The following is a 26,444-nucleotide window of genomic DNA, read 5'->3' as shown; positions in this document are numbered from 1 at the left end:
CTGGGTCTCCCCCAGGCTACCAGACCCACATGCTTGTCTCAAAGCCTGACTGTGTGTAACTGCATTAACACATAGTACTGTTTCATCAAAATTCTTCCTTATCAGGACATCTGCAGGATGATAGTTTGGTACCCCTGTTGTCTCAAGACAACCTACTATTGGCATTTTGTCTTTCCCACTTACTGACTCCCTCGCCTTTTGTTCCCCACCTTGCCTCCATGGACATCTATATGCCACATGGCCACACTGGTTGCATTCAAAACATTTTACCATAGGTCCTGGACATGTACCTAGACTAGTGTCTAGGGTGTTTGACTAAAACGGAGCTATTTTCTGCTACCTAGTTGCCTCGCTATTTAACAGATGTGCATACTTCTGTTTCAAAACGCTTAGCACCAAAGTTGTATTTAATCTGTTAAATAGAATTTAGTCGCTACCTCTTAATAATCATAGCGTACTATGTTTTCAGGATACTGTAGTATTTTAAACCTCTAGTTACACTTTTTAGCTAAAGTGTATCACTGAGCGAAGCCAGTTGCAGCAATGCCATATTGAATAATGATGCATATTTTATTACTTTAATACTGATTTCTTTTGTAACAGAAGTGAATGTTAGGCCTGTTTGATCAGTGGTTGTATCCCCATGCCTGAGTATCTCACAATGTTTGTATGTTTAATTTACAGGAGGCTCCCCCTCTAACAAAGCCAAAAGAATCTCACCCAGAAAGGAGTATTCCTGTACCTACTGCCCAAGGGTTCCCACCTGGGAGTGAACTATCTCATTCTAAGGTTATTACCTGGAAACTTGTACCTATATCCAAATATCATTAGTGTGTGCTCTGGGTCTAAAAGCATCTCCAGTTCCTATCACATAGTCAGAACTACCCTAAATTTTAGCTACAAGGCATAGTCTTGTGAGTAAGTGTGCTAAAAGTAAAGCTGTTTTACTCTTGCCCACCCTATTTTATGTTTTCCTAGGTCCCCTTACTATAGTATCATAGCCCATTGCACAGTTTTAACCTTAAAAAAACTATATTTCAGGCACAAAGAGTCAGCTTCTTATTAAATACTTCTTACCTTAGCCCTCCAGTTGTTTAATGAATTAGCCCCGCTCCACTCGCCCTCACTGCTGGCTCGCTCGCCTCCCCTCCCTGTCCCCCCAATTCCCACCGCCCCAGTACGCCTACATTTAAAGACACCTAGCCACACCCCAACCACTACTACAACCTATTGAATCAACTATCTTCTCTTCCTCTCCTCTATCCTCCCCACCTATCAGCAAACAGCCCTCATTATCTCCCCGCCCACCTCCCTTCTCCTTTACTCTGTTACTACCCTCCCCTGTACGTGCTTCTCACAATAGTTAACCCAAACATGCATATTACCAGAATGTTCTTATATACCCTACTACCCACCCTTATCACAACCTATATCCTAACTATGTATGAAACCCAACATCTTACCAAGTATCACTGCCAGGTAAGACACACCAAATCTCCACATGAAAAAACAGCCTTTTTTAGATATATATTAAACCATGACAATACTTATCCTCATTTGTTATCCAACAGACTATCAACCCACACCACACCAGTCCTAAAGCCAAACTTTTTGATAAAATTTTAAGTAAACTTATGTGTATCATTATACAGTACAGACTAAACCTTATAATCTGTGGAGATATCCACCCCAATCCTGGCCCTATTACCCTTAACCCACCATCTAATAGAGATAGCTATAACAAAAATATAATCAGTAGACCCATCAACTCCCTCTTGATTTGCCATCTTAATATAAGAAGTATAAACAAAAAAATACATGAACTTCATGCCCTTTTAGATGTCTATTCCCCTGAGATATTATGTCTATCTGAAACCTGGTTAAAACCATCTACCACTGATAATGAAATTCTTCCACCTGGCTATAACCGACATAGACTAGATCGGGCCACGAGGAAAGGGGGGGGGGGTGTAGCCATCCTCTATAAATCTGAACTAAACGTAACTATTGAAACTATCCAACCACCTCAGATCAACAACTCTGAAATATTAGCTACCAAATTCCATCTGAACAAAAGTAAAAGCATTAATATCATCTGTATGTACATTCCCTCAGGAAATAATGTAGCTACACTAGAGGATACCCTTCACTGGCTATCCTCTCAGTATACCCAAGAAATCCTAGTTCTGGGAGACTTTAATGTAGACTGGGACTCCTGTTCATCAAATCCCCCTCCATTCATATTAACCTTCATGAATTCACTCAAACAATAGCCACCCGTACCAGAATTGACAAACGGTCCCATAAAGAGAGTATACTGGACTGGATACTTGTAAATAGTAACCCCCTAATGTATACTGCAGGCACCCTCCCAGACGATCTAAGTGATCATCTCCTAACCTATATAATTAAACAAAAAGCTAATACCCCACAACTACCCTTGCTCAGGAAGGTTAGAAGCAAAAGAGACCCTGATCCTGCTAAACTTCAATTAGAACTTAAATCCTGAAACTGGACTATACTAAAGCATCTCACCTTAGAGGAAGCTGTAACTTACTTTAACAAAAAATTTATCGAAATCCTAGACCTACATGCTCCTGTCTGCCTAAAAAGATTAAAAGGAAACAATGTTCCTTGGCTTTCCAAAGAAACAAGAACAAAAATCTATAGTAGAAATAAACTATGGGCCACCTGGCGAACTACCAAAAATCCCCAGGATCATAATAAATATAAACATGCACGGAATGAAACAAAAAGACTTGTACTACTGGAAAAAAAAGACTACTACAGTAGGCTACAGATGAATAATCAGAAAAATCCTCAAAAATTTTGGGCTGGGATCAACAAATTACTGTATCCAGGTAAAACATCAACGCCTAACCCAACTACCAAATCAAATAAGACCCCAGAACAGGTTGCAGACAGCTTCAATCACTTCTTTACTGAAACTATTGAAGCTCTTGCCAGCCAAATACCTCAAAGTTCCCTTGATGAAAAAAACTACAACTCTAGTAACCAAAATCTATTTTGCTTTCAGCCTGTACCAACCTCCTTTATATGCAAGCTTCTCAAAAAACTAAAACCCACCACCCTATCCGCACACCAACTCCCAGCTGAATATCTACAAATGACGGCTGATGCTATTGCCTTTCCAATCTCTATCCTAATCAACCGGACCATTTCCGAAGCCAAAGTGCCCAATATCTGGAAAACATCTTATGTCATTCCATTACATAAAGGAGGTCCCTCTACTGAATACTCCAACTACAGACCCATAGCCATACTCTCCCCACTAGCTAAGATAATGGAGAAATGCATACATAAACAACTTATGCAACATCTAGTCCAGAATGACCTGATGGCTGATACCCAACACGGCTTTCGACCACATCATAGTATTACCTCTGCCCTATTATCCTTCACTAATACTATTAATGATAACCGCAACAATAATCACACCTCGTCTGCCCTCTTCCTAGACCTTTCCAAGGCCTTTGACATGGTGGACCATCAACTTATGATTTCAACACTGCAGAATCTCAGACTACATCCCAGTGCCCTTCTATGGTTTAAATCCTATCTCAATGACAGGCTACAAGCAGTCATCTGGCAGAATAAGCTCTCAGAGCTCTTACCCAATACTATCGGAGTTCCACAAGGCTCCATACTAGGACCACTATTGTTTTCCATCTTTATTAATGATCTTCCTTCCATCATAGCAAACACCAGCTGTATCCAGTATGCTGATGATTCCACTTTAATCTGCTCAGCTACATCACCAGATGATCTAAAAAGGGATACCCAGGCTACTTTTACTATGGTAGAAAACTGGCTATCCAAACGTCGCCTACTACTAAATCCCAAAAAAAACAAAATGCTCATATTTCCACCAACCCAAAGGTCCATACCCTTCTCCTTTACCATTCAAGCTAATGATGGGACAGTCATCTCCCCTGACCCCAATACCAAATTGCTAGGTGTCACTATTGATAATTACTTAAAATTTGACCTCCATGTAAGCCAGACAATCAAAACCATTAACAAAAAACTCGGTTCACTCTACAGAGTAAAAACCTTTCTCACCCCCATAGCTAAAATAGCCATTGCACGCTCGCACCTACTATCCACCCTCCTATATGCTTCCCCACTTCTAGAAAATATAAGTAAATCTGAACTTAAACTTACAGCCTACTATAATCACATCGCTAGGTTTGCTACGGGTTCTCCTTTCAGAACCCACCACTGCATTAACCTCAAACTACTTGGATGGTTGGAATTTCCCAATCTTGTCAAGTATAACTTGCTAATATTGGCTAATAAAATCCTAAAGAACCCAAATAACACTCCAGCCCTTAGTCACCACATCTTCCCCATAATAATTCAAGACTGCTCCGCTCATCCAATAACTTACAAATCCAAACAACTAAAATTAACAACGCGGCTGGCATGGCCCTATTTGCAAATTCTGTAAGTAGAACCTGGAACAAACTTCCAGATGCCATTACCAAGCTCTCCTCCCCAGACCAATTCAAAGCCTCTGTCAAACAACACCTGGAACAAAAATGGATATGCCACTGTGACAAACCTGACTAGCTTTAAATAATGCATGTAATTTTACATATCTAATTTGTGTTTTCCTTTTTGTAATCTAATACCACCCTCAAAATTGAAAATTTGTAACACTGATTGTTCAGAATGTACTTCTGTTTTCCTTTTCTTAACTACAATATTACCTAATAATTTTATGTATAATCAATGTTCTTTTACTTGACCGCTATTATTCTTGTATTCTGTTGGAGCTTATCTCCCCGGGCCTCCGCTGAAAATGGACATGATTCCAGTCGGACTTTCCCGGTCAACAAATGTAAAATAAATAAAAATAAATAAATAAAATAAATAGTGGCTTCCTCTGCTACTGGCAGATTCTGCTGGGGCAGTCTGGGATGCCCACCATGGGTTTTTTTAGACCCATGAGCAGTACTGGGGGTCTATTTCCTGTGCAGGGATGCCCTGCTTGCTAGATATAGGTCTCCCTTCTTCCCCAACTGATCTGAAGTAGCACATTGTCTATCAGCTAACCAGATCCTCATGTCCTCAGGCAAAATGCTAAGGGCTTGTGCCCTCACCAAAAGGTTTGCCAGCCCTTCAAAAGTGTGACCGAACAACCACTCACCCACCTATGAAAATAAGTACTGAATTCAGCAACATATTCACACACACTTTCATCTGCCTTGCATCTATGGTCGCAAAACGTTTTCCCATAAGTTTCAGATGTTAGCTTAAAATATTCTCACAGACAATTCTTAACAGCGGTATAATCAAATAATTCCCAATCAGAATGTTTAGACAACACAGCTTTACCATGGAGTAAGGGGGTCAGGAACTGTACCCAGAGCCTTTGGTCAACATCATACTGTTTACATACCCTCTCAAATATATGAATGAAACTATCAAAATTATCCGCCTCTGTAAACTGTGGATGAAATTTAATGATCTTTTGTGCTTCTGGGGTTAGATTACTCCCTTCCCTATTATCTCCACGACTCTGGTAAAGAGTCATCATCTCCTTTTCATGCTGCCTCTGCCTCTCCTTTTCCTCAGTTTCCAGACGTAGCAGTTTCTCATTCTCCTCAGCCTGCAGACATCTCAGTCTCTCTGCTGCTTCTGTTTCCAAATGTCTGGCCTCCAACTCAAGTCTCTTTAGCTCCAGATGGATTTTTAAGTCCTCTGCAGAAACATTGAGCTGTCCATTCTTTGAGTGTTGTACATCTCCATGGCCAGTCTGATTGCCCTTTTGATTGTTGTTTTCTGATGCAGCTGTGACCAAATCTGCAATCATGTCTGCCTTAGTCAGGTTTCTGTGCACCAGTCCCTTAGCCTGGCACTTGTCAGCTTGCCATACTCCTCTGCACACATGCTTGCCTGCTCTCCCTGACTAACTAAGCTAACAAAAGAAATAAAACCGTTGGAATCTGAACTATGAATATTCACCTTCAGTGATCGCTGTACACAAGCTACAGGAATTCACTATCCATACCACTACAGGCCAATTGCCACCTAATTAATATGTGTTGTGGATATCCCACCACTGCCAACTAATTAATATGTGATGCCCGTGCACTGGCCCAGTAATCAAGGAGCTTCAATCTTCACCACTAACACCAGTGAGGGGCAACCACATTGGGAAGGATAACAAATATACACAGTAAAGTACAATTTTCCTTAATAGCACACAGAGATCACAGTCAGTCTGGGGCTGGTGTCTCCCTTTCTCTCCAGATCCCCAATAAGACTCCCCACTGGCATAGCTATAGGGTACAGATCTCAGCCGAGTAGTCAAGCTTAAACCTCCAGTGCTCTCTCAGTCCAAGCATTGCTTCATGTCCCTGCCCAAGTAGCTGACACACACTTTGAGATTTGGTTTACATACAAACACACAGACACTCCTCGGGAAGGCTGGCACAGGTTCTCCAGCTATGCCCCCTCCTGCCAGGCTATAAGGTAGTAATCACTACCACCAACTACTCTTTATAGGCTACTAAAAAGGCCCTTACCAAAGGGTGTCCAATTATTACTGTGCAATATTATTATCCAACTAGTAAGTATGACGAACAGCAAGGCTTATTTGGAGTGCCTTTGTACAGTATCACTATATACATGCAATGCACTCTAGAGCTTAAATTATCTCTACACAAAACAGTCACAGTTGAAAGATTTAAAAGTATTTAATAATAAATAATAAAAGCACAAGGCAAATCTTCTCAGTTCAACACAGTGCTAATCAAGAGTTCAGAGATCACAGGAAAATGTTTAAAATAATATTGCAGAATAGTCCGACATAAATATAGAAAACAGCTAGATTAAATCTGACTAAATTCCTAACTCGAACAGCAATCACAGTTCTAAATAAACTTACATATAGAGCAAAAGCAGAGTACTGGTAAGTAGATGTTCTTTAAACAAAATCCAAAATGCTCTGATTTTCTCTCTTTGAGAAAGTCTTAAAAATAATACATCACCACTGACTCATTTTAGATGACATCATTCTTCTCTGTTTCCCAGGCTAACAGAGTTTTAATACTTCTTTGATCTTGCACCTGGCCAGGAAACTACAGCAATAAAAGACATGCTATATGTAAAATCTAGCAATTAACTCTACTCTCAAAACAATGGAAGGAATTCCTCAGTCCAGACATTATGTCTCCGAGCACTGAGATCAAACAGTCATACAATGCTTGCCTTATCATATTTCTTCCAGCAGAGTGCACTGTGGTTACATTTTTGAAGTTCAACATTTAAAACAGTGTTCTTACATTTCAAGAGGACAAGCCTGTGGATTATATTCATATTTACAATGACATAGAATTAGCTACAAAATTCTATCTAGCAAAGATGGCAACCTTCACATATCTTCACAGCCATAACTTTGACGATAGCTTGGGTGACATAGAATTATTTTCTTTTTATCTTAGCTACCTGTTGGTCTATGGCCAGATTGCTGTCTATGTATGTTCCCAGATCCCTTACTACTGGATCAACATTTGGGGGTGTTTTATTGATGGAGTAATTAACTTGGGTTGACAGTTTCTCAAGGGGCATTATAATGCATTTAATGGCATTGACTTTTAGGCCATGGCTTTGGCACCAGTATTTGTCTGTGTCAAACCCACTTGCAAACATTAGAAGCTTGGGAAGGAGTCTATAATAGCTCCTAATTTACACTCATCAGTAAAACTTGGTGAACCAGAGGCTTTCACTGTTAGCCTTGACTTTCGAGAAGTAGATGCCAAACAAGAAAGGGCCCAGCACAGAGCCCTGGGGTACTCTGCTGATGACTGGACTCTTGGTGGAGGTAATCTTTCCGATCCTGAATTCTTTGGTCCTGTCTGTGAGCCAACCTGCAATCCAGTGAGTTATGCAAGGATTTATGGCTAGCTTAGAGAGCTTGTCAACAATGCCTGCATGTGGTATTGTATCGAATGCCTTAGCCAGGTCAAGATATGTGATATGCATTGTTTTAGCCTCATCCATTGCCTTAGTGACCCTCTCAAAGAAATCTACCAGGTTTGGTAGCCATGACCTTTCCTTAACGAAGCCAAACTGGGATAAGTCCAGTGTCTGTAGATTGCAATGTCTTTATCATTTTCATGATAATTTCTTCTATGGTTTTCCATATTAGGCTTGTTAGACTGATGGGTCTTTACTTCCCTGGGTTAGTTGATGGTTCACCCCTGTGGAGGGTAATGGCTGTTGCAGTCCTCCATTCACTTGAAATGTAGCTTGCTTCAAGGCTACAGTTGAAGAGTACCTCAAATAGTCCTGATATGTCAAGTTTTACACAGTTCAGCAGGCAACCATGGATTTTGTCAAGCCCCATCAAGGTGGTATTCTTGGCTTTAGCAAGTTCTGCCAGCACCTGGTCCATGATGATAGCTGGGAGAAGTATGTTGGAGGAGATTTCACCTGGTGGAGCTGGGGAGACATTGAGGGATTAAGTCTGAGCTCAATTTATGGGCCATTAGTTTTGCCATGTCACCCTAACTGGTGAAGGTGGTACCATTCACTACCAGTTCAGCACAATGCTGTGTGTGCTTCCTCTAAGGTTCCGAGCATAACTGAAGTAGGTCTTGTGATTGTCCTTAGCCCACAAGGCTATCCTGACCTTGCCTTGTTGGACTTAGAGAGCACGTGCCTATTAGAGATAGTTTACCACAGTGACTTACATCAGCCAAACAATACAGGAGTAAGGTGATGAGGAGCTCTGCCTCACATAGTCATGCAATACATAAGAAAATGAAAACATGAATTTGAATTCAGAAAACTAATTTTCACCAGCCACATCCACTTTGCTACTTTTCTTAAGTTTTTCAGAGAAATCCTACTTCAATTATAATATTCAGCAACACAAACTTACTATTAGTTTGTTCTTCAGGATGGTGTGTAGGATTCTTGTTCTGTTCTTTATTTACTTCTGCAATATGCATTTTATCACCTGTCTCTGACAGTGATAAAAGGTCTTCCTCAGGAACATGAGAGCCTGCAAATTTTTCAAAGCAAAAACATAAATGATAAAAAATGCTATCAGCAATACAGTGTCTTTTATGTACAGTGCAGAGGTCTCTCCTCCATTATACACACCCTACCTCCCGACCCTAACTCCTGCCCTAAAGAATGTCTTATTTAAAAAAAAACATTGTCTGACAGTACTACTATGCAGACAAAATGTGCCTCCAAGTAAGTGGTAGGTTTTTTTTTGGTTCAATAATTGAAAAATGTTTTTTTTACCCTTCTGCAATCTGTACAGTTTTAGCAAGTTTTCTTTTGATTTACGCTACTGGTGTGTGGGCATTGGTATAATCTGCATCAGTGTTTCTGCACATTTACAATTAAAACTACAGTCAGAAAAATAGGTAGAGCTCACAACTGGTAAAATATTCATTTGGTAGTCATATTTGGTCTAAAATTTGACCAAATAATTTATTTGTACAAGTTAAGTGAACTAATGCAAAAAATGCTCAAAAAAACTCCAAAAAAAAACTAAACTACAATTTACACCCACCACTCTCAAACATGTATATCAACTCCATAATTGCACATATTTAAAGAATGGAAAAAACTCTAAAAAATTGAGATCGCTGATAGTAGACAATTAGAAATCACACTACCAGTGATTTTCCAGAGGAAATGCAGATTATTGTCATGTTTATCAACACTACTTACTGACTGTTATCCTTAATAAGTAAAAAAAAAAAAAAAAAAACAGCACTAACTGCATGAGGCACAGGGCAAAACCATCACAAATAATGACATACACTCTACTAAATCATTGCTCAGGATTCAGTCTAAAGTACAGTTACTACAGTTACACAACTAACTTAACTCTACCAAATGAATATTCCACCAAATATGCCTTCTACTTATTTTTCTTTATTAATTGCAATTCTAATATTTGACTGCTCTGCCAAATGTTACTCATATATTATACATACATACATACATGTGCACATGCAAATATTTATAAAATGTGGAGGATAAACTGACCAATCAGACTGCTCTACAGCTAGGAATCCAATGTGTTTCACACACAGCACAAAACGAGTATACATTATGTAGACCTCACATTTGGTCACACATCCCTTCTCCCTCACCTTAAGAATCACATAAGCATCCATTTTTCTCTCTCGCCACTAGCTCTGACCTAGAATGTAAAAAGACTCTGTAGACAACTTCCACATATTAAAAAAAAAAAACATAAAATACATGCATAAAGTGGCAGAAACAAAGAGTCCGGAACTAAACCATTACCAGGGAAACTGTAAACATGACGGCTGCACTAGAAAACTAGCATTAAACAGCATTAAAAGCCCATATTCAAGCAAAATACAACATTTAAGAACAATTTTCCAGCATCTGTGGAGCAATACCATGTAGCTATGACAGTGAATAAATCAATTCTGCTTGAAAATGGGATTTGTGAAAACAATTATGAAACAACTTTAAAAAAGAATGGCAGAATGACATACAACATTTAGACAAAAGAAGTTTTTAAAATGACTACCCTGAAAATTTCATACTAAAATTCAGTATAATTCAAAGTTCAAATCCTATACAACAGCAGGTAACTTGAAATGGACAATATATTTTTCCATACATTATCTGCAGCAAGCAGTTTCTGTCTAAACCACTCTGAGCTCAAATTTCATGATACCTTCTACAGACCAGTAACACCTTAACTAAAACACTCAATCAGTACAATATAGATCCAAACCAGAACTGGCAAAATAAAGTTAACCCTGCGTAACAATTAGTTACTTAAAATGAGCAATGTATTCATTTAACAACATTTTTATTAAGTGCCATAACTGTACCAAAACTTAACAATCTAAACTTAGATTTTCAAGAAACCATCTATGCACCATTATCTGAACTAAAACATAGTTTATGAAGATAAATGCAAGCCAACACTTATAAATGGAATTGTGCAGTTGTACACAACAGTTTGGTAGGTGTCTAAAATGATTACCTAGAAAATTTAATCTACACTTTCACAAAAACAACAGTACACACACATGCGCGCGCGCACACACACACACACACACACACACACACACACACACACACACACACACACACACACACACAATTATTTTTCTAACAAAGACAGAAGGATGTGATTAAAGCACATATAATTTAAGTTAGATTACAATATTTTATTTATCACCATTCTAACAGCATCAGACAAAACTAATCCTGATTCTACAAGCATCATCACCACTAGACCCCATTTGAATATTATAGCAATAACCCACGCCTGGTTGTGGGTAATGCTGGATTTACCCACAGTTGGAGTGGTTTGGTCACGAGGGCGAAGCTCGAGTGGCCAAACAAAGACAACCGTGGGTAAATCCAGCATTACCCACAACCAAAAGTGGGTTATTGCTATCATACAATGGCATTATTTAAGAAAAACAATAATTACCTTTCTTAAATAATGGCATTGTATAATGCCTTCTTGCAGCCCTTCCGCAGCTGTCTGGTATTCTGTGGCAGTTCTGATGTACTACGCATGCGTATGCTTACGCAGTACATCAGAGCTGTGGGCAAAAGCAACGGAGAAAGCAAGATCGCCGTTGATTTTTACAAACTGTCTCGCTATGTTAAAGGAGTTTAACATAGCGAGACAGCTTTAAAAAAAGCAACGGAGAATGTCCGTTGCTTTTTAAAGTTCTCGCTATGTTAAACCCATTTAACATAGCGAGACACCTTTAAAAAAAGCAACGGAGATAGGAAGATCTCCGTTACTATTTTTAAAGCTGTCTCGCTATGTTAAACTCGTTTAACATAGCGAGACAGTAAAAGCAACGGAGATCTTGCATTCTCCATTGTTAAAAGAGTTATACTAATGGAAAAAGTCCGGGCGACCGGACCTTTTTCCATTACTATAACTCTGATTTACAACGTGCACGCTGGTCAATCAGTGTGCACGTTTTGGAATATTAATGGGGGGGTCGTTGTATAATAGAAGTTAGTCACAGTGCTCACTATATTCAGATTTACTGCACTACTCAACAAATTCAAAACCAGACAACATAAAAATGAAAGAAGATGCATTTGAACTGTGAATACCATGTACAGTCTTTACTCCATTAAGCCTGAAATTAATGTCCCCAGAACAGTGTGCTTTAGGTGATATTAAATCAATTAATATCTTTTTGCCAGGAATTGTACCTGTAATTGATTCTTTTCACTCTGGCTCACAGACAGGACTCAACAGGTTAGGATCAGTGAAATTACCTCCATGAAGAGAGTGGTTACCTGTGGAGTACTCCAGGGCTCTGTGGTGGGCCCACCCCTGTTTGACATCTAATTCTCAGAAGTCAAGGCTAATGTTAAAGGCCTTTGGCTCACCAAGTTCACAGATGACTGTAAATTGTGAACTGTTATAGAATCCCCCACAAACATCTTGCAAGTGGATTTAACACAGACAAATGACTGCTGCCAAAGCCATAGCCTAAAATGCAGTGCCAAAAAATGTATTATAATGCCCATTGGGAAACTGTCAAATCAAGTTAATCACTCCATCGATAAAATACTCCAAAGTCTCGACCCAGTAATAAGAGATCTGGGAACATATGTGGACAGCAATCTGGCCTTGACCAAAATGTAGCTAAGATAATAAAATCATTCTATGTCACCCAACTTATTCCTAAGAGTATGGCATCAGATCTATCATTGAATATAATGCCCCACTTGACATGTATCTAATCAAACACTTGTAACAGTTGGAACTCCCACAAAGGTTTTTCACCAGGAGAATTCAGGGCATGAATACTCTGTCCTACACTGATCTCCTAAAGGCTCTGTGTCTGTATTCAGTCTCTTACAGGTTGCTGAGAGGGGATCTTTGCCTTGCTTACAGGACTTCCTCAGACCCAGCTCTGATGGATATCTTGCATATGCGCAGAACAAACAGCACCAGAAACAAACTCTAGAGATGTGAGCTAAGGTTGTGATAAACACAGAATGTTTTGGAGAGACAGATATGTGTTCCAAAGCATTCCTGCACTATTGAATAGGCTCCTCATCCATGACAAGCAGAGTTCATCTCTAACCCTTTTCAAACAAAACCTTGACAAGTGGAAGATAAACCATACATTTATCCCTGATGTGGCCCTCTTGTTCCTTATGGGCAGAGGCCATCAAATAAAAGTATTATCCTAACCCCCCCCTTACAAATCCCTAGCTACCTGCCTACTAACATGCCCCCCAATATGATACTTGGGACCCAAATGGTTTGGAGTAAGAGGCTAGGCTTGTAAAGGCCATAGTGGTTGTTAGCCTGATGACAACCTGTGAAACTAAATGAATGCTATGTGGCATGATATTTTTCACGTTCACTAACTGCTGGAATAATCATGATGAAACTAATCTGGCCTCGGGGTATGTCATTACTATTTCTGCCATATTGCCTAGAAATGTTTTCTGTGGTTTGTATGCAGACTAGGTGAAAACCAATTGATGATGGTTTGCTTATAAGACAGCCTTGTAGCTAGGAAAAGATAAACACTAAATGTTTTAATATTTTTGAGATTCCTGGAACAATATAAGTAGTTCCATTCTGGCCTCCTGTAACAGGCCGTATTGTCTTATGTTATCCTACAGAGATGCATATCTCCAGTTCCTGCTATCCAGCCTTCCGGTACAGCAGGTGCCTAACTAAACTGTCAAGATTGATCTTCTGGTTTAAATCTTGCCTATGTACAATTTAATATTTGTTTAGGGGGACATCACATAATATGCACATTTTTTCTTTTCTGAAGCTTCTATTTGTTTACCAGGAAAGTCCAACTGGGAGAAGACCCATTTTCAGCGGAGACCCAGGGAGAAAAGCTCCACATACAGAGATTATACAAAAACTTATACAAGAAATTATACAAGAAAAATATACAAGACATACAGTACACCAGAAGTTACATTCTGTGCTATTATAGCTGGCATTTGTATTATACAATCATCTGATATAATTCCTTATTGTAGTGTAGACACTAGTTTCTCAAAGTAAGCTGAGGAAGGGTTTGTAGGGAGGAAATTGGATAGAAAGGTTAGAGATTATCCAGACCTGAAAGCATAGATGATTATGAGGTGGTCAGTGAAGAAGAAAATGTATGACCAGAAGCTAATAAAACTAGTTAGCGTGGAGTAGTACAGGAACAAAGTCAGGTGTCATTAAGATCATTTTTATGAATCTTTTGAATTAGTTGGTGTTTGTGTTGGTTCTGAAGCTGGGAGGTAGCAAATTCTACCTTGTTGCTACATGATGAGAAAATAGTGAGTCCCCTGCTGTATTAGTGGATTTGGACAATTGTAGTACATATATATTTGTTGAGCGAAGACCATTTGTGGTATGGGGCTGGAAAATATTTAGAAGGGCAGGTTTTTTTTTTCAGATTGATATATACTAGTTTGTGTGCTAAGGTTAATTGGTTATAGGATAGAAGTTGTGGGAGTTCTAACCAGGAGAGTTTTTTAAGGAGTGACAGTGGGTATGATGTGGGCAGTCAGTTGCAAATGTACCTATTTTATTGTAGCATGTTTCAACATTAATTAAATCTGTTTTTTAAGGTTGGTGAGAAATGGGGAAGCATACAGAAGTGTTGACAGAAGATGGGTTCTAGCAATAGCAACCCTAGAGGTATTAGTTAGATAATTTGTATTTCTGTAAAGAGTACCCTTTTTGTGAACTTTCTTAATTGTTTTTGCTATATGTAGGTCAAATCTTATGTTGTTATCTATTACTACACCTAGTAGTTTTGTTTGTGAATCCGCACTTCTATGGGCCAGGGCCATTAGCCTAGTACACACCTATGAACCTATGGTGAGGAGGTATTCTGAGGGCCCGGATTTGGGTGAATGTCTCCACTTATAATACATTTAGTAGCTATGGTTACTAGTGTCTGGACGAATGTTAATATATGCTTATAAAACTTAAAAAAGGTATTTTTTGGGTTTGGTTAAATATGGTGTAGTCTGTATGAGATGAGATGGAGTTCTGCTGTATTTAAGATGGATGTGGAGTAGTCAAATAGGTGTGGAGAAAAGCTAGACGTAGTTTTGTGAAAAGTGTGAGGGGAGACTATTTGTGAATGGTAGTTTAAGTGAGCAGCAGTTGTTAGCAGAGCTAGTAATATACAATGTATTGGTAGCATTTTGCAATGGTAAAAAGGGTAGGAATTGGTTAAAGGTTAATATGTGTGGTAATGGCTGGGTGTTTAGATTAGTGTGGAAATGTGAGCTACTAGATGTGACACCTTTAATTTCTAAAATCAGAACACTTAAATTGACCTTTGCAATTATCAGCATTTATCTCAACAGTAATTCTTACTTAGTTATAGTCTAAATATTGGCCTGTTAATCCTTAGGTGGTCTTACGAGTCATGTGTGACATCACTCAGAAGAAACAAATTTTTTGACACTTTTCATGTGAATGGTTCAGAAGGAAGCTATGTTCCTTAAATACTTCTCAACACATACACACACACAGACACACATACATATATGCACGCACGTGAGCACACACAGACAACCTCCTCTCCTCCACATACAATTATAAGTCTACAGCAAATGTCGAGAGATTCTGGCCTAACTTTTTGCAACAAAGATCTTTCTTTAAAATAGGTAATATTCATCTGCCAAGAGCAATTACACATGTCCTGGCTAATGTTTTTTTCAATACTTTTCAAAACAATTAATTTTACTGCTCCTGTACAAAATCTTCTGTAATCCAAGAGCACAAAACAACTGTTTTGCAAACTGAAATAAAATTATATCAACTTTCATACTTTGGACACAACTAACTTGACACAAACTCTGCAATTAATTGGTCAAGAGTTGCTAAAAATCTAATGACTGTGATTTCTCTAAAGCTGTTGGGGGGCACAACAGATGATACTCACTTTGTTTTTCAGTAGGTTATAATGCAGATGCTACACCAACCAACAGAATAAAGCACTCTTAATGTCATTATGTTTGAAATGAGGATCATGTTGGTGTGTTCCTTTATACCCATGAAATTAAGGTAGAATGCCTGCCTGTAGATGCAAAAGGAAACAAAACAACTGTAGGTATGCCATTTATTTATTTATTGGATGAATGACTAGGACCTGTCAATTGCAATAACATATACAATATCATTAACATGCAATCATTAGCATAGTTGATAAAAGAAATAAAAAATCTAATTTAATGAATTCAAATTAATACAGTTGATGAAAGAAAAAAATGTGCATGTTAAGAATCAAATTTTTATGTAATAATTAACTTGAATTATCACAAACTAGAACTACATGCAATATTTACAAACTATTTCTTTGTCACTTCATTGTTAAACAATAGAATTTTACTAAGAAATGCACAGTTGTGTAAAATCTTACCATAACAGTAGATGCCCTTTTCACCGTTGCAGTAATCTTCACCCAATGGATCTCCTGCCAAGGATAGCTCATCATCCAGCCAGTATACAAAAGCCTACAGCTCTCACGGGTGCCATACGTCACACTTATAATCTCTGCACACAACGTAGGGCATAAAGGTGACATACGGATGCAAACACTCAGAGCTGAAAAAGCCCTAGGAGGAACAGAACACCCTCAAGGAGAAATAGGAATGTGTGTATCCAGAAGGAAAAATAAAGAAGGAAGAGGGGCCTTCGACTTGGATGGCAACCAGAACACAGGGCACAAGTCAGGGCAGAGGGGGAAAGAGGGAGGAACCAAATATTGCAACACTCAGAAAAAGGACAGTATGATTTTATACAGCTGTACTCATTCCTTTCATTTCACTGTTGCAGTAATCTTCACCTAAGGGAGAGTACAAGAGCTCAAGAGGAAGCCTGGGAGAAGAAAGGCAAAGAGGAACCCTCAATGAACCCATACAGGATAGTCATAACAAAGCCTTCTCTTACCCTAGAAACAACAACCAACTAACAATGTTTAGTGAAAGTATGAACAGAGGACCAAGTACCAGCCTCAAGGATGGAACTGGTATCCAAACCCTTGAAAAAGGCACTGGAGGAGGCAACTGCCCTAGTAGAATGTGCCTTTACTGATGAGGAAAGACATTTGCTATGAAAGGAATAGCAAAAGGAAATGGACTTAGAAATGCAAGAGGAGATGATTTGCTTAGAAACAGCCAACCCCAAAGTCTTGAGATGAAAAGAAACAAAAAGCTGTTCAGATTTGCAAAAAAAAAAAAAAAAATAGTTTTATCTGAATAATATCTGAGCTGTCTATGCAAATCCACGGTGTAAAGGACCTTCTCACTGGCAGACTACAGAGAAGTTAAAAAAGAAGATGAACAGACTGATTAAAGGACAACTCCTTGACCGTCTTGGGCATAAAAGGTTTAGTATGAAGAGACGCCCTGTCTCTGTGAGTAGCCATGAGAGCCTGAAGTTCAGACATTCTCTTAGCTGAAGTAAGAGGCAAAACCAGAACAGTCTTTCAAGTACAATGTTGCAAGGAAGCTGAAGAAGCAGGCTCAAAGGAAACCTGGATCAAGTCCTCAAGTACAAAACTGAGGTCCCAAGAAGGTAGAATAGGCTTCCTGGGAGGCTTGATATGAAGGACACCTTTAAGGAATTGCTTGACCTCAAAACTAGAGGCCAGAGGAGGATTCAAGGGCAGACAAGTGGAAATTGCTGATAGGTGAGCTTTAACTTAAGAATATGCCAACCCAGCATGGAGCAAATCACACAAATAAGAGAAAGATTAGTTGTGTAAAATCTTATCATAACCATATTCTCACATGAGGGATTTTCTGCCTCAGGCGACCCGAATGTCTGGCTCCTCTACCAAAGCTTAAGCCTGGTTACTGTCAGCTGCGTGGGATGTCACATGCAGGGCCATAAACCGTGGGCCATAACATGCGCTGTCCACATGCACAGACCTCAGAAGTGACTGCCCATTCAGACAATAGTCTACGAATACAGGAAGGATGCCATCCAGACAGGAAAAAGATCCTTTAAGTGGACAGGAAGGAGGGAAGAAAAAACTGCAACATGGAAGAGAAGGACACCTATAGTTATGGTAAGATTTTAGACAACTAATCTATGTCCTTCTATTCTCATGTTGCAGTATTCTCACATGTGGGAGAGTTACACAGCTCAAGCAGAGAAAAGGGTGGAGGAAGAGGTAGCAGTCTCCAGGAATCCGTGGAGGATGGCCTTTGCATATCCTGCCCTGGCTCTGGAAATGTTATCCAATTTATAGTGCTTGATGAAGGTATGTACAGAAGACTATGTGGCTGCCTCTAAGATAGTGGCTGTATCCAGGCCTTTGAGAAAGGTCCCTACAAAGTCCACTGCTCCAGTGGAGTGTCCTTTAACTGTGTAGTGTAACTCTCTGCCATGGAAAGTGTAACAGAAGTTTATAGTTTTGCATATCCAGTATGTTTGGACACAGCTTTCCCCAGGGTCCAGGGTGAAATGATACAAAAAGTTGGTTGGACTTCCTAATGTCCTTGGTCTAGTCCAGATAAAACTTCAGTTGCCTGTGAACATCATGGGAATGGAGCACTCTCTCACTGTCATTCTGTGGAGAGGGGAAGAAGGTGGGCAAATGGATAGATTGGTTGAGGGACAGTTCATTGATCACTTTGGGCAAGAATGAAGGGTTGCTACGAAGAGAAACCCTGTCCCTGTGACAGACCGTGTAGGGTGGAGTAGTCATGAGTGCTTGCAGCTCAGAGACTCTCCTAGCTGAAGTAAGGGCTACTAACAAGATAGTCTTCCAGGTACACATCTTTAAAGTGGCAGAAGCTGTAGATTCAAAAAGGGCAGTGATAAGTTTCTCCAGATCAAAGTTCAGGTTTCACGGAAGAAGGAAAGGTTTCCTCGGTGGTCTGATGTGGAGAACCCCCTTAAGAAAAAGTTTCACCTCTAATCTCAGTAATAGGGTTGGATCAGTGGGTATGCGCTGAAATGGCTTACAGATGGACTTTCACTGAAGAGTATGAAAGTTCTGATTTTAGGAGGTCACACACGTAGGCTAGAACTAGAGGAACATCCACTTGGAAGGGGTCTAGTTGCCTTTGAAGATACCAGTTGGAGAAGCTTTTCCATTTTGATAACCAGGCTCTCCTGGTAGTAGGTTTCCTGGCCTCCTGCAGGACAGATAACATGTCCTCAGAGTAAAGGTGTCTGAAAGGCATCAGAAGTTTATCACCCAGAGGGTTAAGCTGAGGGTTTTCAGATGAGGATGGATGAGGGATCCCTTCTGTTGTGTGAGAAGATTCACCTTGTGAAGCAACTTGTGGTGATTGCCCTTGGGTAGAGATAGAAGAAGGGGGAACCAATGCTGCCTTGGCCAATAGTGAGTCACCAGAAAGTTTTTTCGTTTGTCCCGTTGCATTTTCAGCTGGACCTTCTAGATGAGAGGGAAAGGGTGAAAGCATAGAGGAATAGCCCCTTCCAAGAGATTGAAAAGGCATCCACTTTCCACATTAGTGGGAAGGGGAGCATGGAGCAGAATATCTCTAGTTCTCTGTTTTGAGGAGGGCAAACAGATCTCTCTGTGGGATGCCCCATTGGTGGATAGCATCTAAGAAAACATCCCTGTGTAACATCCATTCGTTATGTTGAGAGAATGATCTGCTGAGAGCATGTGCATGATTGTCTTGTGATGGGATGTAGACCGCCTGCAGTGTTACATTGTACTGAGTGGCCAACTCCCATGGCTGTACTGCTAGCCTGCAAAGTAAGTAGGATCTGGCCACCCCCTGCTTGTTGATGTACCACATCACTGTGGTGTTGTCTGTGAAAACTTGAGGGGACTAAGTTGTATGTGTGGGAGGAAGGTCTTTACAGCTAGAAGAAGAGCAGTCATTTCCCTCACATTGATATATTTTTCCTGGAGGGAGGGCTCCCATTGAGCCTGTACCTTGAGACCATTCAGAATGGCCTTCCATCCCTGATCCAAGGCAACTGTGTGTATGAAATGGTGAGCTGTAGGGGATGCCTGGGTTCTGGCCTATTTGCTGGATCCACCACCCCAACTCTTTCTTCAGGCAGAGCAGGGAGGTCACTTGAAAATCCAAGGGGTGATTGTGTTGGGACCAGACATTTTTCAAGTACCAGTGGATCTTTTTCCTCGTGTGCAAACTGGCAAGGGGCATCATAGGAAGTGTAGCTGCCATGAAGCCCAGAAGATGGAGAAATTCCCTGGCAGAGATGTGGGTGACTAGAAACAGGTCTTGGAAGAAGCTGGTCAGAGATATGACCTTGTCTAGTTTGAGGAAAGCCTTCATCAAATCTGTTCTTATTCTGCAGCCTAAGAAGATCTGGTCCTGGGATGGAGTGAATGAGGACTTCAGTAGGTTGAGAGTAAATACCAGACTTAGGTGAGACATTGTGAATTGCAGGTGTGACTAAAGAGTACTTTGCTCTTCTGCTGGGATGAGAAGGTCATCCAGATAAGGATAAATATGTATGCCCTTTGTTTGACAGTAGGCTACTGCTGGAACTAGACACTCTGTGAAGACCATTGGTGCTGTAGACAAACCAAAGGGTAAGGCAGCAAATTGATAATTTGAGGATGACACAGAAAAGCGCAGTAATCTCCTGAAGTCTGGGTGGATGGGGATATGGAGGTATGCCTTCTTCAAGTCCAAAGTGGCCATGAAGGCACCGGGTGTCAACAGTGGAAGAAGGGTTTGAAGGACAGCATGCGGAAAGAAAATACATGCAGGAAGGGGTTTAACAGGAACAAGTCCAGTATAGGCCTCCAAGGATCCTCCTTTTTTGGGACTAGGAAGAGCCAGGAGTAAAACCCTTGACCCTCTTACCCTGTTAGAACACTCTCTATGGTGCACTGTGATAGTAAATCCTGGATGATCTGGGGTATCAGGTGGATTTGATTTTTTGGAGGGAGGGGTATGCCTTTTGGTATGGGTTTTTCCTGCCAGGTCATAAAGTATCCTTTTTCCACTACTGATAAGACCCATTGATCTGAGGTAATATGTTGCCATAGGGGAGACAGTGAGAGAGGCATTTAGAGAGGGAAGAAGTTGGAGGGGATGTAGACAGTCACACATTATTCAGCCTGTCTGGAAAGGGTTGCCTGGGGATAGATTGGGAGGAAGTAGTCCTAGGAGAGGAGGGTTTCTTAGCCCCATTCCTGTGTTTTGAGGAAGAAGTGGAAGGAGCAGGTGCCCTCCTAACAAAGCTGTGTTTGGCAGAGTAGTTCCTAAATAATTTTGGAACTGGGGAAACCAATAAATGCTTCAGGTCCTGCAGTTCCTTGCTTTTTTTCTGCAAACCTTTGAATTGTTCAGCAGATTGCTTGCCAAAGAAGAACATTGTCCAGGGGAGCATCCAGCATCTTATTCTTGAAGTCATCAGGAAGGGGCTGAAGTCTGATGCAGGAGTACCTGTGTAATACAGAAGCAGAAGTGGCTGATCTGTCTGAGGCTTCAGCAGCATTGTAGCTGCATTTTATAGAATGTCTGGTTACCTGTGCTGCTAAGGAATGCTTAGCGGCAACCTGCAGTTTTGTAGGGGAGTCAGGCATGGAAGAGAGCAATGTAGTCACCTGGGAGGCTAGATCTAGAGCATAGTTTACCATGTGTGTCCAATAATTAATGGTCCTAAAGGCCTGGGTGGAGGAAGTATAGATATTTTTCCCAGTCTGTCCATCACTTTACTCTCTTTGTCTGATGGCAAGAGAGAAGAGGAAGGAATCTGCTTGGATTGCTTGTCTGGTGCCACTGCAATGACAGCATGGTCTGCCATGGGTGGCTTGATGAGGTACTTTTGATCATCAGGAAATTTATAGAACCTATCTGGCCTTTTATGGGCTGGAGGTTGGGATTCAGGGGTCCTGAAAGCAGAAGCAAATGCATCCAGGTAAGCTGGAATCGCAGGGGGAATAGCAGAGGGAGAGGAAGACTCCATCTGGAGGAGCTAAGTACCTTTTTGTAATTTAGTCATTTGTATGGCATCCCACTTGAAGTATTCTCTCATTTTGGAGATAGTCTAGATAGAGAGAAGAGGAAGGAATCTGCTTGGATTGCTTGTCTGGTGCCACTGCAATGACAGCATGGTCTGCCATGGGTGGCTTGATGAGGTACTTTTGATCATCAGGAAATTTATAGAACCTATCTGGCCTTTTATGGGCTGGAGGTTGGGATTCAGGGGTCCTGAAAGCAGAAGCAAATGCATCCAGGTAGGCTGGAATCGCAGGGGGAATAGCAGAGGGAGAGGAAGACTCCATCTGGAGGAGCTAAGTACCTTTTTGTACCTTAGTCATTTGTATGGCATCCCACTTGAAGTATTATCTCATTTTGGAGATAGTCTCCCCAAAGGTGATATCTCCAAGTGGGGAGTCTCCTTCCAGAGAGTCTTCATCTGGAGAACAATATTCCAGGGGAGAGGTTAGTTGAGAAGTATAAGTGATTGACCCATAAGAGGAGGAGGAAGAAGAATCTTCCTCCTGAGTATGAGGAAGAGGGATGGAACTGGCAGAGGGAGGCCTAGGGCTGAGGGTAGGCAGAGCAGGAGTATGTGGGGCTGTGGGCCTGAGGGCCATAAAGGCCTGAACCAGGGACTGGGAGAAAGTTTGCCAGTCTGGCTGGTCTTCTAGTGGCGTAGACCAATGCCTCGTTTTTTGTTTTCTCTTTAGAGAAGGAGACTTGGAAATCGTTTGAGAAGCTGAAGGCCGAGAGTCAGTTGTCAGGCCTGTGGCCAGGGAGCCCTGTTATGAAACTGAAGGTGGACGTCTGGTCAAGCCCAGTTCCCAGTCGACATTGGCAAAAGATAGGACCTTGTGCCCCCATGCTTGTTGACATACCATGTCACCATACTAGTGTCTGTGAAAACTTTTAGGGGCCTGGGAGAAAAAGGCAATAAAAAGCTTGCAGAGCCAGAAATGGATCCCTCATCTCTTTTATGTTTGATATGGTCTGACCTCTGATGAGGAGGCCAGAGACCCTGGACCTTTAGGAGGCCACAAGAGGCACCCCAACCCCTGTCTGAGGCATCTGTGAAAAGCTACTGAGTGGAAACTGGAGCTTGAAGAGGAAGACCCAGACTGAGAGTGAGAGAGAGACAGAGGCATGAATCCACCACACACAAACCACAACACCCACACCACAAAACAAATAAATACAAAAAACACAACACCAAATACGCAAATACCTACACTACATGCCCCCCCACTTATATATACTAACTCTGAGATCACACAAACAGTAACAGACAGAACACTCACACCCAGACATTGCACAGTCCCTCACACACACACACACACACACACACACACACACACACACACACACACACACACACACACACACACACACATACACAAATACCAACACATCCAACAATTACACACTCATACGTTAATCTACCTACCCTAACCCACACATACAACTTAAAAACAATCTAACACACACACAAACTCCCACCCAAGACCCTTAAAAACAATCACTTACCTTACACTTCATGCAAATCCATACACCACATCAAACTGCATCCAAAGTAAACACCGCACGTCACGTAAGGTAAAGCCAAAACCGCAAAGTTGAGATATTCGAATTCGTGATTATGCACTTTCCACATTTTAAAATTTGGCTTTATAGTCTCGAAATGCTGAAAGTCAAGATTTCAGCATTTCGAGATTATAAAGTGAAACTAATATATATATATATATATATATATATATATATATATATATATATATATATACACATATATGGATTCACTTAAGAATCTCTCGAAATTCCGAAACATCGAATGTCATATGATTGAGATCATATGATCAATGTTTCAGAATATCGAAATTCTGAAACAAATCCAAAATAAAAACAACTGTTTAAATGTTTCTGCAGGGGGGAAAGCTGCCCTGCACCCACCACACCCCTGCTACTTAAATATACCAACTCCGAGATCGCACTGCAGTGTGGAAAAGGGAAATCTCCCGTTCCTCTTTGTATATACATATCTCAGTTCAGAATTTCAAAGTTATAAAACTTTGATCATATGGTCTCGACCACATGAATTCCGAAATTTTAGGATTTCGAGATTCTGAAGGGAACCTATATATATATATCTATATCTACACATATATATATATATATATATATATATATATATAGATATAGATATAGATATATAGATAGATAGATATACATATAGAGAGAAAGAGATAGTTCCACTTCACGTGACTAAAAGCTCAAAATACTGAAATTCATTTGACTGAGTCTACATCCTGACTGTTTAAAATAATGAAAACTCAGTTGACTGAATTTCAGAATAATGAAAGCTTACAATGCTGAACTGCAAAATGCAAAATGTTAAGCCATAGACATGACATGTGTTTTCCTTCACCTGTGAATTGCTTAACATAACAAAAAATGCACAGATCTGTAAATACCAAATATTTCATCACAAATAACATTAACACTCACAAAACCTAGGTTCACAATATGAAATAAACTGCGTAAATATCACCAACAATTCATCTCAGCAAATGAAAACTATGAAAGAAAAAATTGCACACTTACAACACCAACGACTAACTCTTTCCAAAATTAAAAACGACTTAATTACCTTATTAACAGACAACGGATGTTATAAAACCAAACTATATAATCTAACTCTGGGAATGCACTACAGTGGGGAAAAGGGCATATACCTTTTACTGTACACACTGCCATTTTGTATTTTGAAATTCAGTCATTCTGACAGACTTCTACCCAAGAAGACTGAATGCTGTAATTAAATCAAAAGGTGCTTCAACAAAGTATTAGTTTAAGGGTGTGCACACTTATGCAATCAGCTTATTGTACATATTTTGTTTTTTATATTTTTCCCCTAACAGATTTGTTTGTTTTTCAATTGAACTGTAAAGGTTATAGGTCACATTAAAGGTGGGAAAAGTTTTGAAATGATTTATTGTGGTCTCATTTTTTTATATCACAAAAAACTGTCATTTTAACAGGGGTGTGTAAACTTTTTATATCCACTGTGTATATGTATATATGTGTGTGTGTGTGTGTGTGTGTGTGTGTGTGTGTGTGTGTGTGTGTGTGTGTGTGTGTGTGTGTGTATATATATATATATATATATATATATATATATATATATATATATGGGTTACTTTCATTTGATCGACAGCTCATTTGACTGAAACTCATTTCCCTGACAAGAAGTACTTGCAGTGCACTTTAAGGCAAGTAAATGGGATATGTCCTTTTCCCCACTGTAGTGCAACCCCGGAGTTAGAATATATAGTTGGGAGGGTGTGGGGGGCATAGCCCCCACCTAGTTTGATTTTATATTCTCTGCTTTTTGTTTTATATTGTTCAGTAAACCAAACTAGGTGGGGGGCTATGCCCCCACACATCTCCCTAACTATATATTTAAACTCCAGGGTCGCACTACAGTGAGGAAAAGGACATATCCCATCTTCTTGCTTTCCAGTGCACTGCAAGTACTACTTGTCAGGGAAATGAGTTTCAGTCAAATGAGCTGTCGCTCAAATGAAGGTAACCCACATACATAATATATATATATATATATATATATATATATATATATATATATATATATATATATATATATGTATATATATACACATACATATATTCTTTAGCTTTTTATTTGCTTTGATTATAAAACTGTCTTAGGAAAGAAATAAATTCAACAACTATAGGTTATGAATTTTGCAACCATTTGCTTGTATTTTTTATTTTTATTTTTTTGGCTAAGGCTAAGAACGTCCATAAGAGGGAGTACTGATTTTTCTTGACACATATTGGCATGAGGTTATTATGCAACGCCATTTCTTTACTAACATGAAACTTATCAGACCAAGTAGCATGTTCAAAGGACTAATAGACAGATGTTTAAATAAGGCATTGCTGATGTTCTTTGTTTTTATTTGATCTCTATGTTCATAGATCCTGCTCTTAAAGGCCCAATCGGAAAGTGGGACAAGGGCCTTTAAGAGCAGGATTTATGAGCATATATATCAAATAAAAACAAAGAACATCAACATTGCCCTATTTAAACATCAGACTATTAGCAAAAGATGTTCTGGTTTTAGATTTGCTCTTTTAGAAGAAGTAAAAAGTAATCTTAGGGGTGGTGGCTTGAAAACTTTCCTTAAAGTAAGAAAAATTAAATGGCAGATTCAATTGGGTGTCAGTTTCCGTCTAGGCATTAATGGTGTTATTAATTTGCAACCTATCCTTAAGATGACATATAATAAATGTCTATAACATCTTATATCTATGGGACATACAATGTAATGTTTTTAATTATAACCCCTTGTGAAGTCTGAGTTTACTTTGAATAGGGTTCCTTTAAATGTTAATTGTGTTATGCATCAATTGTTAATTGATCACTTCTGAGAGTATAAATGTGATGATGGATTATTTCAGCCTTG

General features: G+C 39.8%; 1 protein-coding gene across 1 annotated transcript in view; it reads right to left on the bottom strand.

Moving 5' to 3' along the window:
• LOC122799317 (zinc finger protein 665-like) overlaps positions 1-26,444 on the bottom strand; it is a 209,856-nt gene that overhangs the window by 67,388 nt on the left and 116,024 nt on the right. The window contains exon 5 of the mRNA XM_044068285.1: positions 8,915-9,037. Coding sequence (XP_043924220.1) covers positions 8,915-9,037 — 123 coding nt within the window. The remainder of the gene's footprint in view (positions 1-8,914; positions 9,038-26,444) is intronic.

The sequence above is a fragment of the Protopterus annectens genome, chromosome 4.part0 (assembly GCF_019279795.1).
Source record: "Protopterus annectens isolate FY-2018-M chromosome 4.part0, PAN1.0, whole genome shotgun sequence".
NCBI lineage: Eukaryota > Metazoa > Chordata > Ceratodontiformes > Protopteridae > Protopterus > Protopterus annectens.
Note: the sequence above shows the minus strand (reverse complement) of the source record. Positions and strands in the feature narration are given on the sequence as shown.